We start from the raw sequence: 13,215 nt of genomic DNA, 5'->3' as shown, positions 1-13,215 counted from the left end.
AACTCCCTTCTGCCATGACAGGCACATACGGACTCTGCAGGGCTGAGTGTGGTCTCCAGGCCTTCTCCCTAAATGCAGGACTCTTACCTTGCTCCCTCTAAGAACATCAACACAGCTCAGGAAATGATGGATGCCTAGGAGGGTGGTGAAGCCCATTCCTTGGAAAGAGAACACCCCTGGGAGCAGCACGTGGGACTCTGGCCTCTCCAGGGCCACCTGTTCAAAAACCTATAAGGGCCTTTAGAGCAGCGCTTCCCCAGGATGGCCTGTGGCCCACAGGGAGGCTATGAAGTGATCCAAAAGGTGGAAGCTCACTCTTTGCTGCTCACTGGTGAACAAGTTACCACTCCACAGACTTTCATTTCTCAGAACTTCTTACAGGGCAGCTCACTGAATCTTAGTGGAATTTGGCATTTAGGAAGCACTTGGCAACCCTGCAAACCCACTGTTCCCATGAATATGCAGACGGGGAATTTCTGCAGTTGTGAAAGCTGGGTTGTGGGTTAGCATTCATTGTGTTTTGAGCTTCACCACTTTCCTGAAAACAGACTTTACCGTGTGTAGGGCCTGCACTTCAGATACAATCATTTACACCTGTATCACCAAGGCCAATATACTTGCAATTCCTTTGCTTTTATAATAGACACTTCTCTAGTGATGTGCTGTCATAAGTTTGTCCCATTTAACTATTACATATTCCGAACATAGACATAATTAAGGGTGTGGGGTATTGCTTTACAATACAAAATCATGCAAACAGTAAGTTCCTACTGCAACTTGTTTATTTTTCTCTCTTCTGTTCTTGATGACCACTTAGCTCTTTGTCCATGTGGAAATGAGAATTTTTTTGGTTGGCTGAACAGACTGTCAAGTAAACAGCAGTTTCTCAATAGCATCAGCATCTGGGCACATGTCAGAGTTGCAAATTCTCAGGGCCCACCCAGACCTCCTGCATCAGCAACTCCGGGGGTGATTCTCACACATATACACTGAAGCCGGGAAGCACTGCCCCAGACCTTGCTGTGTAGAGTGCCCGTGGTCACAGCACCACAGGAGCGCTTGTTACAAACATAGAATCCTGACCTCACCCCAGAGCTGCTGGGTCAGAACATGAGTCTGGTCAGGATGTCCAGGCGATCAGTCTGCACACAAGGCCTGAGGAGCACTCTGGACTCACTCTGCCTGCCCAGGCCTGGTCCAGCACCTCTGCTCCCTGTGGGAGGGAAAAGGCATGTGCATACTGTGGACACAGGGAGGCTCTCACTAATGCTACCCGGTTCTACCTGGGCCTTCCTCTGAGGACTCTGCAACAGACAAGCTCTTCCTCCTGCCCCACAAACCTCTTTCCAAGAATCTGAATAATGTCACTGAGGACAAAGGATATTCACAGTTAAGCTCGAAAGTATCAGCAACTCACCTCTTTTTTACAGATTCCTGAAGCCACCAGGCTGGATGGGGCATCCACTCTCACAATGGATTTCAGTTTTAGTGCCTTAAAAAAACAGAGATTTTTTTTAAAAGTTTGTTATCAGGCAGTAACAACAAGCAGGGTCAACAACTAGGATTTGAAAATAAAAAAAAAAATAAAACAGGAGTAATTTCAGACTTGAGTTTCTGGTTCCCACACTGCTCTGTCATTGACGACAAGGACTGCAGGCAGCCTGATAGGGCAAAGCCCTAATGACAATGTCCCAACCCAAGGACCCCAAATTTGGTCTGTCCTTTTTACCAATCAATAATCAATACAGTGATTTCCAAACCGTGAGTACTGAAAACAGTTCCCAGGCCCTTCCTGAAACTCGATGAATGGGCATCTCTGCAGGTTGAGTCAGGATGTGTAACCAAGGACCAGCGCTGGGGGCCCTGACAGTGCACCTGCTTTGGGAAGTGGTGGCCTTTGCCTCTAAGCCCTCCTTGGTCACCTTGCTTAGCTCTCTGCTTTTGGGTCAGAACCTTCTCTGTGGCTGGCCGCTTGCCTCCTTCTCCCTGTTGTGACATGGGATCAGGCAGAAAGCAGTGCCCCTCCCAGAGCTGAGAAATACTGATGTCATGTGGAAGCAAGGCCAAAGGGAGGTGATTTCCTCCAGGATCTGGGATGAGATGACAATTGGCAGCCACCTAAGTATGGCGACTGCTTCCAAGCAGGACAGAAATTCAGGTCTGCTGTGAGGACACTGCCACTCTGATTCCTCCTGCCGGGGGGGTTCAAGGTGCTTTTCCCAAGCTGGCTGCTCGCCCTTCCTTCTGAAAGCTCTGGGGAGGCAGGCAAAGGGATGCGCTCCCTTGAGCAGAGGGGCCCGGCCGGGCACAGCGGCCTCTAGGTTTGGGCAGCACCCTCTGAACAGCGCCTTGCGTCCGCTCACTCCCGCACAGACCCCCCTACAGGCTCATCAGAAATCTCACTCAGCTTCCACAGTCCCCTAAGAGGAAGCGCAGCTTCCCACAGGAGAGTGAGAACAGAAGGCTTGGCCCGTTCGGATGGGGCCACAACTACACGGCCTGCAAAAGAGGCCTCGGAATATGACCCACCTGCCCTATTCTAACGAACTCGGCCTGGCGGGCCTCCTCTTTCTTCCGCGCCGACTTGGGCGACTCTGGTAAGACGTCACTGAAAGATCGTCTGTTCAGCATGTTCTAAAAGAGAAAACCATGTAACGAGTTCCACTCATGGCTGTCAGCCTCCTCTCTGGCTCACTGAGTGCACAAACCTAGCTGTCCAGATGCTCCAGTTTCCACCTCCGTCTTCATTCGCTCACTAAGTGCTTAGGGAGCCCCGCCTACGGGCAGGGCCTGTGCTAGACGCCAGGCCTGAGGGAGCCGACAGCTGGAGAGCCAGCATGTGTGATGGCTGAGGGCAAGGGCTTTAAAATCAAGCACCCCAGCAGCTCCAGAAAACCTTAAAAAGCACCCAGTCTCTCTCCACGGTCCCTGCTTCCACCTGTCTCCCAGCTCTATGGACTGGGAATGTGAGTAATGACACCAAGGGCAGCCACCCCCAAAAAGCACTCTCCAACGCTCCAGGGATCGCCGTTGTGACACACCTATCCCAGCCTGCACCTCTATTTCCACAGGCTTGGCTTTATGAAAGCCAAGTTTCCATGTACGGATAATCAACGTCTCTCTTTGTCATGGGAACAATGAGAGGACACCAGCCACGGTGGCCACAGGCCTGTCTCAACAGCAAGAATCTAGGTGACTCCTCTCCTCGTCTAACCAGGACTCATCACTAGGACTTGTGTTCTCAGCTCACACCTCGACCCCCACAGAAGGAAAGAGGACCATGAACCCAGGTTACCTTATGCAAATCTGGCATCAAATCCTGATGTAAAGATCGAATCAACATATCCAGAGTGCGTCGACGCTTTTGGGCAAAGGTTGGAGTTTCCAAAGTGGCTTTTTCACCATTAATTACTAAAATAAACCAAGTTGTAAAGGGAGTTACAAATGTAAACATGCTATGGAGGAATGTACTTCTCAAGGAAACGCCTCATAGTGAATGCCATCCACTTTCCTAATACCGGTATTACCACTGGTAATTCCTTCACAGAAGCACATGTAAAAACTCTCTAGCTTTCTTTATACAAACCATCCCACCCATTCCATCCATCCATCCATCCATCCACCCACCCACCCACCCACCCACCTACTCACCCAACACAGGGGCCAAACTACTAGGATGCCACTCAATGGGATTAAATATATATATATTTGCTACATTTTTGTTAGGGAAAAAACCAAATTGACTGAGTACTCAGCTTCTTAGACTAATGGAAGTTTCTTCTGGGGAAAAAAGCTAGTGGTTTAGTGGACTAGCCACTAAGAGTCAATAGAGTGGACCGTCCTGTCACGTTAGCGCACAGGACAGAGAGTGTGAATGGAGGCAAGGAGCCTGAAGTTAGGCAGCTATGGTTTGAATCCCAGCTGTGCTGCTATCTGTACTTCTCAAGCAAACTATTTAGCTTCTTGTAAAATGGATATAACTGTATTTCTTTGTAAGGGCGGTTGTAAATTTGTAAGTGATATAATATATATAAAGAGTTAGCACTGTGCTAGGGACATCAAACTGAATAAATGAGCTATTATTAATAATTATTATCCTTATACGGAGGGACAAAGGAAGGACAGCGTTCACAGACTGGAAACATTCCCTGGGGACAGGCTTTCCCTGGGTAAGATCTGCGTGCTGGAAACAAGCAGGTTCTGTTTGTTGGCAGGACGTCTCTTAAGCAATTTAAACTACGAACATCTAGTATTTCCTCTAATTCTGTGACTGGGAATTTTTTGTTTGAGGGTATTTCCTCCTTAATATCCCAGAAATATCCATTTTAAGTGACTCATTTTGCTGAATAAAGAGAAAAGTTCCAATTTTTTGCTGAAATGCCACTCCCTGTTATCTTGGAGTTTTCCACCTGGCCCACTTCCTCCCTCCTAATAAATCCACTTTGGGATTCAGAGACTTCGGTCCTAGCTTCTACCTTTCCTTAGTCCATCAGCCCCTCCTGGTCCTCCCTGGCTCTATCTTCTGTGACTTCAATGCACCCTTTTCATCATTGACCTCTGTTCTTCCACTGTGTCCACTTTGCAAATCTTCAACTGAATCCTTCAAGCTCTTCCACCCCAAGCCTCTGAGGTGCTGAAGAAAGTCTCCCTGCTGACTGGCTCCATTTAAATCAATGGATTCCACGGATAACTTGGGTCCTTAGTGTTGCTGAACAATCTAACCTAATCCATGGTGAAAGGACTACATGCCTTTCTCTCCCTGAGGCGGCGCTCTACAAACATGCTCACCCCCCGAACCCCAGGCTTCAAGACCCTTGAAGGCGAGCAGGAGGGTAGGAGCAGATGAGGACATGGAGGAAGCTACACAACACCATGAGAAAACTAAATATGTTTCACGTGAAGAATGAATGAACAGAACATGGAATGGAATCAATGCCTAAACAACACACTTTCTTATACAGCATCCTGGGAGAATCTGAAGAAGTGTCTTCTGACATAGAACAAGTTGCAAAAACATTTCAAAACAGAACTTACATTTCACTAGCAAAAAGTCCCTGAATTCCTGGTGGTCTGTAAACACCGGAGGGGATGGCAAGGGTGGGCCAAAGAGTGGCACGCTTTCTTCCGAAAATATTTTCAGCCTACATAGAGAACATTTCAGGATTACTTGCTTTTTCTTCAGAGATCACCAATATCTGGACTTTAAATTTGTCCAGATGCCCACATGATATGTCAGGAATATTTATTGCACGGGAGGTCCCTTCCTATGGGCTGCCAGAGCCTGGGTCACCATGCAGCTTTCTAAGGGCAGAGGCCAGCTCTTCCTGTATCCTTTGTGATCCAACCCACCAGCCATGGGCAAGGTCAGGAACCCCAGGAATAACAGCAAAGGCCGCCACTGAGCACTCACTGCATACCGGATAGCATACTTGGTATTTTAAGACACAACATCAATGGATTCTCACCAACCTGCCAAGGTAGTATCATTACCTCACTCTATCATTACCTGAGGCTCCAGACGATAAACAAAGCCTCAAAGTTAATAGGTGACAGAGCTGAGATTCCAACTCAAATCTACTTGGCTCAAAGTTCACATTCTTAGACTGGCGAATCTCAGAGGGAAGGCGGGGTGGGGGAGTGGGTGGGGAGAGATTAATCAAAGAACTTATATGCATATATGGATAACCCGTGGACACAGACAAGAGTATGGTGAAGGCCTGGGTGGAGGGCGGTGGTGGCGGATGCAGTGTGGAGGGGATCACTAGGGAAAAACAAAAGGGGACATCTATAATACTTTCAAAAATAAAGATAAATTTAAAAAAAGTCCATGTTCTTTTCATACCATAATACACTTAACAGATAGTTTTTTGAGACCAGAACGATGTAGCCTAGGAAAGGGGATATTCTGGTCAAGATAAAATATATCAAATTTGTGCCCATTGTAGAGTACAATAAAATTCCAGACTACCCTGCCGCTGGATCTACTGCACAGAGCAACACTATATGGAACGAGTTTTTCCCAGAGATGGTGGCCTTGAAGAAAGTTCCCTAAGGTGAGGACACATTGGATCAATCAAGAAGTATCTGTATCAAGGGTCTTATAAAATGAACGTGAAATTAACAAGTGAAAATGAGGATTAGAATAAGCAATCAACAACAAAGTCAGTACCTACCTGTAATTGTCATTTTGCTGCTCATACCTCACTAAGGCAAAAATATCTGTGGAGATGGTTAAAGAAATTAATCAATAACCCCAATGCTCACAGTCATAGGTTTGTGCTTTGAAAACCCCTGGTGCGGAATCATCCCAGACCTGCCCTTTATGGTTAGGGCACCTGTCACCCTCAGATTGAGATGGAACCTTGACTTCTTTGAAAGGGACAGCCCAGGAAGACATAGGTTCAACCTCCATGTGTTCATTCTTTGGGGAAAGAGCGAAGTCTCCAATGCCTCAGAAAAGCAACAGAAATAAAGCTGCTGAGCAATGAGGAAGCCAACAAAGCAAAACAAGCAATTCTGTTGCCTGGAAATGCAAAGATCCCATTGGGAAACTAGTCACAGATTCCGTCTTACAAGTTTTGAAAAGAAAATTCAAATGTTCCCACTGTACACACACCTTCCTGCTCTCTCCTTCTGGCTTTGGTAGACTAAACAAACCAAAACAAACCCATGTAGCTGGTGGCAGCCTCTGGGGAGCCTCTACTTGGCTTGCGTCGAGCATGCTGAACTAAAATAGTACCAAACTTCCAGGCAGCTTCCCTTTCTTTCTCCCACTTCTCCTCCCAGCCCTTGCCCAGCCCCAGCTTTCCTCAGCTCAGGCTAAATGGCCATCAATGCCTCAGAGTGTTTCCACATCTCGACTCAGTGGAAGAGATCTGCCAACTACCTGCTTGTCCCCTTCCAGACACAAATGTGCCCCAAAGCAAAATGTGCAACTAAAGAAAATTCTAAAAAGAATGAATACCCCTCAGTCGCTTAAATGCCTATTAGTTGCCTTTTACTAATTATGTACAACCTGTAGAGGTGCCACCTTCGGACCTCACTGTTATGGCCTGTGATCCATGCCTGTCTGACTGAGCTGAGCTTGGACATCACAGAGAACTTCAGTAGGACTTTGCAAGTAACATGAGCTAAACAGAAATTAGAGGAAGCAAAGGGGAAGCAAATAAAAGTGAATTCTCTCATTTCTCAAATGTTAAGAGATGATAATGTCGCAGCTATTACTGGGGCTTAGAATCAACAAAGAAACACTATTTTGGCTTTTTATCTTCACTTGCAAGTTTTTATACTTAAAGCAAATTTCTTGGAGGATTTGCTATAATTCTTCTAATTTATTTTTTATCGATAGACAGTAGGAAGTTTCCTTCATTTCACAAATTACCTGAGGAAAGGGAAGATATTTTAGAAGTCAAGGATTATCTTGGAATTAACCATCCATTACTCCAATGGATGGAGAGAAAAAAGGGAGCAATGCTGAGGGAAAAATCCCAAACAGTGGGTTTAAGAATGTAGCAATGCAAAACAGTTATAACTTGCAAGTTAATTATAACACCTGGTGGGAGGGTCATTTCTGTCCCACGAGGCTGACCAATAGCCGCTGAGTTGGAGCGCTCACAAAGGCCAGGATACGTGTAAAGTGGGAGCGGATCATGGAAGGCTTAAAGGCAGGAGAGGGCTCCTCTCCTTCCTGGAACACAATGGTGACGATATCGTTCCCGATGTGGCGCTTCCTTTCCACCTGGATGTGAGCATAAATAACATCACTGAGAAGGTCGTTCAAACACAGCTCAGACTTAAAGAAAACTAACAACAGTATGACCAACCACAACGATCACAGAGCCCAAACTTCAGCTGTCTTTGACCTCTTGTGTCCCATATTTTACCAGCCATCTCCTGGCTCCACTGTCCATCTCTGCCACTCCCTTCCCAGTTCAGGCCTCATGTCCTCGTCTACTATCAGCAGAAGCTTCCTAACCAGCCTCCTTGTCTCCATTCTCTCCCATTTTACTTTTCTGATCATGATCATCTTCATTCATCATCTCCTCAGTCACACAAAGGAGGATGCCTTGCAGGAAGTGACTCTTGGCACTGAAGCCGTCTGCCCAGGCCCGGGCACTTCCTGCTTCACCTGTCCCCTCCTAGAGCTAGCCTCCTGAAGCCAGAACAAGCTAAAAGCTCCAGAGGGTCTCCACTGCCTGTAAGACAATCCACCAGCTCCTATCCCAGGCCCCAAACCATCAAACAGAACCAACCCTTCCTGCCCCTTCTGCATGTGCCCAGAGCACCTTTGTTTCTATTCCACGACTGTCACACCACATTTCCACCCACTGACCTGCCATGTCTGCTCCCACTGAAGTGAAATAAGAACTGTAATGCTCAGAAAAAAATCCTTTTTAGCCCTCACATACCCTCTGTTTCTCACAAATCTTTGCTGAACAACTGTGCATTCATGTTTGTGATATTTTTTCATACAGATGCCTTCAATGTGTAAAAAATAAATAAGAACCTAATAAAAAGTTAAATGACACCCCCCCCCCCCCATCAATCCTTCAAAACCAGCAGCACATGTCTTTGCAAATTGGAACTTTTCCTCTTGAAAATGGCCATTCCCGGGAGGAGTGAGGAGTGTCTCAGGAAGAGTTTTCCCAGCATGGCCCAGCCCAAGCAGACAGCGCTAACCTCCTGTGTTAATCTGAAAAACACTTGTCAACCACCACTCAGAATGCACTTATTTTATGTCCTGGACAAGACACAAGGCCCACTGAGAGAAGTCACAGAGAAAAGGCAGCGTATATGCAGAACAGTCTCTCAGGAGTCCGTGAAACAGTTCACACACGCAGATACACACATGCTCACACACAGACACGCACGTGCACTGTTACCTCTGACCCTTTATTACTTTACAGGGTGGTGTCAGTGAGGATAGATGTCCCTAAGGCTTGTGGAAAGTTCAAGTAAAGAGACTGCAAACAGCACCCTGAACTGGTGCCTGAAGTCCAGCTCTGCTGTGAGTATCTACATCTCTTAACTCTATGAAATGAGACAGTGCTTTCTGCAGTCAGTCATTATTTGAGGGTCTGCATCCTCAGATTGTGTGTTCACATGTACCTGCTGCTTGTTCTCTTTGGAATATGGCAGCATGGTGGAGACGTGGAACATGATCTCGTGGCCTTGGTATACAGTATAAACCGAATGTATCCCTGTGGTATCATCTGTAAAATATGAACATGCATCAAGTGAGTGCAGAGAATTCTGGGACCAGAAGAAAAGAGTCTCTCTGTGCAGACAAGGGGAACAGAGCACACAATCAGCACGGTCCCTAAGATCACTCTGGATTATCCACCTGAAGGGAAGCAACAGTATAGACCCTGCCCATGTGGATAGACCTCTCCCTCCCCCTCTCAGCTCGCTTGCTGTCTAATTTGGGCCTCGCCTCAGAGTAGAGGACACCATGAGAAGTCTGGGCCACAAAGGATAGTGTGCTACAATTTCTTGCCTTCTAGTCACTGCTAGTGCACAGGACAAATTAATACAAGGTGACATGCAAATAATGATTGTGTGTGTCCATAAAACAAAAGGAACATAACACTGGCAGAGCTGTACAGCGAGGAGAAGCCCGGGCTTTAGAATTAGGCAGAACTGGGCTCAAGTTCTCATTAGCTATGTTCCATTTAACAAGTCACCTCACCCTCTCTGAGGCCCCGTTTCTTAATTTGAAAATGGAGATAAAAATAGCACGTAGCTGCTAGGGATGCTGACTAGATTCTACTTGCAAAGCGCCAAGCAGGCTGCCTGGCCATGGTAAGGGTTTGGCAGACAGCAGTCCTGACCCCAGCAGAGGCTGAGGGCTGGAGATGGGGGGGGGGGGGTGTTGAGTGGGCAGGCATTCCAGAGTATTCCACATGCATCTGGGCTTGTTGGGGTGAAGCTGGGGCCTGACATCTGGGGCCAAATGCTTCATCCCGCAGCTGCCAGTTAAGCTGCTCCCAGTGCAGGTCTCGCAAACGGCTTAACCTTTCCGGGTTCAGAGCTGACGCCAGCGTGGGCTAGTGGAGAGCTGCGGCTCCCACAGGTAAGGTACCCGGATCTGAGACCTGTCAAATTTCGGCCAAATGAGCCTCGCATCACCTGCCTGGTTTATCTCAAGGACTGACTGTGAAGAGCAAATAAAACGACAAGTAAAAGCACAGGAAAGAACTAGAAATGCGATGCAATTGGCAGGTAGCTGAAGTGATTCCAAACCCAAACCTGTGATCTTACCTTCACGCCCTCAGACGCCCTCCTCGAGCTGCTTCCCCTCAGCTGCCCAACCGGCAGCCCAGGTGTCCTCTGGTTTCCCTTCCCTCTTCCTCCCCATGTTCAGTCAGCACTGGCAGATGGCGCCAGTTCTACCTTTAGTCCCCTCTTGTCCCTCCCAACCCGCACCCCTCTCCTGCGGGCCCAGCATCAGCTCCTACTTGGCGGGGGCCCATCCTCCACGTGGCGGCCAGGGGCGCTGAGCAAAGGTGCATTCCGATCCCATCGCGCCCCTGCCTGTACTTAAAACCCTTTCATGACATCAGTCCCATTCGGAATAAAATCCAGAATTATCAATGTGATCCCAAACTCCCTACGGCATCATCCTTCCCTTTCCTCCAGTTCCTCGCCTAGTTCCAGCTGTGAAGGTAGCATCCCAGTTTCTAGAACATACCATGCTCTTTCCTGACTCGGAGACTTCACAAATGTCCTCAGCATTGAATTCTCTTCTCCCCTCAAGGCCATCAAAGTGCTCCCGCTCACTCACCCTCCCTCAGGGAAGACTATTCTCTAGCTAATCCTGGGATTAGTGGTCCCCACCCCACGCACTCAGTACCTTTGCTTCTTAGTTCCTCCTAGACTATTTAATTCTTTGCTAATTATTGCTTAGTGTCTGTATTGTCCACGGAGGCAGGGACTCTGATAGTCTATCCACTGCTGTCCCCAGAGCCTCACACAGTCCTGGCACATAGAGGTGCTCAACGGTGAAGGCTGAGGGGCAGGCCATGGCTCCTGCCACACCTCGGGGCTGTGGGGGCTACTCAGTCTTGCAGAGCTCAACAGAGCCACCAAATGTGTCCAGTGACCCCCCCCCCAGCCTAGGGGTGAAGCTCAAATTCCCTCTTGTCCTCTCTCCCCATCTTGGGTATAAACTGAAATACGGATCAGGCTGATGACAAAATTTCTATAAATCATAGCAGAAGAAACCCGGAGGCAAGCTTACTTTTGGTGTCCAGACCGCCACGGTAGCCTGTCCAGCCCTTGAGAGTGACAGTGTCACCCAGGAGGTTTAAAAATTTCTGAAAAGCATCGCTTCCGATTTCTGCAGGGAGAGGTAAAGTGTGAACAAGGTGTGGTAGCAACAAGTCCTCGTTTGCTACCTGAAGTCACGTGAAAACGAACCAGCTCTGTAGCTGAGTGCGGCAGAAGAGAATGTTTCCTCCCAGAGCCCAGGCAGGAGGGCCCTCCATTCCCAGGAACCCCAGGGAAGGGAAACCACAGGACCAGACCAACCAACCTTCCCCCTGCTGGGCTGCGGCCACAGGGGTCTCGCATTGCGAGATGAAAACATTATTACTGTTTCCATGAATAATAAACAGGTGTTGAACATGAAAAGTGCTGAAGAGCAGGAAATGACAGCATTTATAATTCTCCCGACCCTGAAAACCACAGAGAAAACCCTCCTCGGCTCCTGGGACTATGCAGAACCAGCATCTTCCAATCACATGTGATTTCCCACTTAGACTGCCTCTCTGATGCCAACGCCTGGGACAAATTAAGTGACTGGTACATACTTATCAAATGAATAAACCTGGGCGACATCTGCCTTACAAAATTTACCCTGGAAATGTACCCCACATTTCATAAAACTACTGGCTGTTTCTTTGCATTAAAGGCTCCAACTCGACTGGCAAGTTTGGTTTGGACATCAGAACTGCCAAGGAGGAAGAGGGTTCCGTGAGCAGAGAGGAGGGGACACTCACCATTGCTGAACATCTCGTCGTCAGTGAGCTGCCCGTCTTTGGCAAAAAGAACCCCAAACTTGAAATTCACAGAGCCCTTATGATAAGACAACAAAAGGTGGGGACTTTAATTTCATCATTAAAACACACACAGTCATGAGACGTGCTGTCGTTAAGTAGGGAAACGGCCGTGACAGAATGGACCCTGGGGGACTACTTCCTCCCCTCTAGCTCAATTTTGACCAATATGAAGAGCAATCAATCCTGTATTTTTATAGATTTTTACAGTGTACAAGTGAAACTCTATGCTTTTTTGTGAGTTCATTCATCTGTAGTGGCATCTGCAGGGGGCCCAGTTCACTCTGCAGCAAAACAGAGTTGAAGATAAATAGCCAGAACCCACAGGACTGGTGCCATCTTCAGACCAGCCTACCCGCAGCAGCGCAGACCCCGTCAGCACAGAAGAGCTCAGTGCAATCAAAACTCAACACGGCAGTCTTAGGCTGGAACCTGGGGACTCTTGTAGAAATACAGATGGAAACTGCAGGCAATTTATTTGACAAGATCATTTCCCCCGATTCCTAAAGATATTTAATCTCAAGAAGTCACTTGTGTTACTTTTATTTTTGGCCTTTTACAAACTACACATGGAGTTCATGAACTCTTTAGCAACAAGCACAATTCACACGTGGATTAGATATAGATAAAAATATACATGTCTCCCTTTGCCCACTCCCTCCGCATCCCACCCTCCACGTCCACTCTCCTGCCCCAATCACTCCCCCCTGAGGTCTGGGTGCATCCTTCCAGCCCCCTTCTCTGCATTTACATCACCATGCTCAGGAAGCAGCTGAGATGTCACTCCCCAGAGAGACCTTCCTTGTTTGTTCATGTAGGAAACCAGCTCCTCCTCCCTAGCACCTACCTTGTTCTACTTCTTCACAGCTCCTGGGCTATTGATATCGCCATGTTTATGTTTGTCTGTTCTCCTGCTTCATGTCTTACCCACCCCACCGTAAGGCCATGAAAACAGGACCCTGTATTGTCAGTGGTCAGAGATCCTAATCCAGTAAGGGTGTGGCCCCGAGGACACCTGGGAAGAGCATCCCAGCGGGGGAAGAGCAGGCTCTTCCTGAGAAGGTGGAAGAAGTCAGTATGGACAGTGTGGAGTCAAGGACTAGGGAGGCGGCACGGCCAGGTCACACGGGCCCCAGCAGGCCGTGACAAGCAGACTGGG

General features: G+C 47.8%; 1 protein-coding gene across 1 annotated transcript in view; it reads right to left on the bottom strand.

The window, feature by feature from the left end:
* The window catches only part of GARNL3 (GTPase activating Rap/RanGAP domain like 3), an 81,199-nt gene that overhangs the window by 19,998 nt on the left and 47,986 nt on the right, over positions 1-13,215 (bottom strand). The window contains exons 9-17 of the mRNA XM_016210988.2: positions 12,000-12,075; positions 11,240-11,338; positions 9,109-9,212; positions 7,630-7,738; positions 6,174-6,219; positions 5,035-5,141; positions 3,296-3,411; positions 2,530-2,634; positions 1,418-1,492 (exon numbers count right to left, since the gene is read on the bottom strand). Of these exons, the coding sequence (XP_016066474.2) occupies positions 1,418-1,492; positions 2,530-2,634; positions 3,296-3,411; positions 5,035-5,141; positions 6,174-6,219; positions 7,630-7,738; positions 9,109-9,212; positions 11,240-11,338; positions 12,000-12,075 (837 nt within the window). The remainder of the gene's footprint in view (positions 1-1,417; positions 1,493-2,529; positions 2,635-3,295; positions 3,412-5,034; positions 5,142-6,173; positions 6,220-7,629; positions 7,739-9,108; positions 9,213-11,239; positions 11,339-11,999; positions 12,076-13,215) is intronic.

The sequence above is a fragment of the Miniopterus natalensis genome, chromosome 12 (assembly GCF_054644295.1).
Source record: "Miniopterus natalensis isolate mMinNat1 chromosome 12, mMinNat1.hap1, whole genome shotgun sequence".
NCBI classification, from domain to species: Eukaryota; Metazoa; Chordata; class Mammalia; order Chiroptera; family Miniopteridae; genus Miniopterus; species Miniopterus natalensis.
The sequence above is the reverse complement of the archived record's forward strand: the minus strand, read 5'-3'. Positions and strand labels throughout refer to the sequence as shown.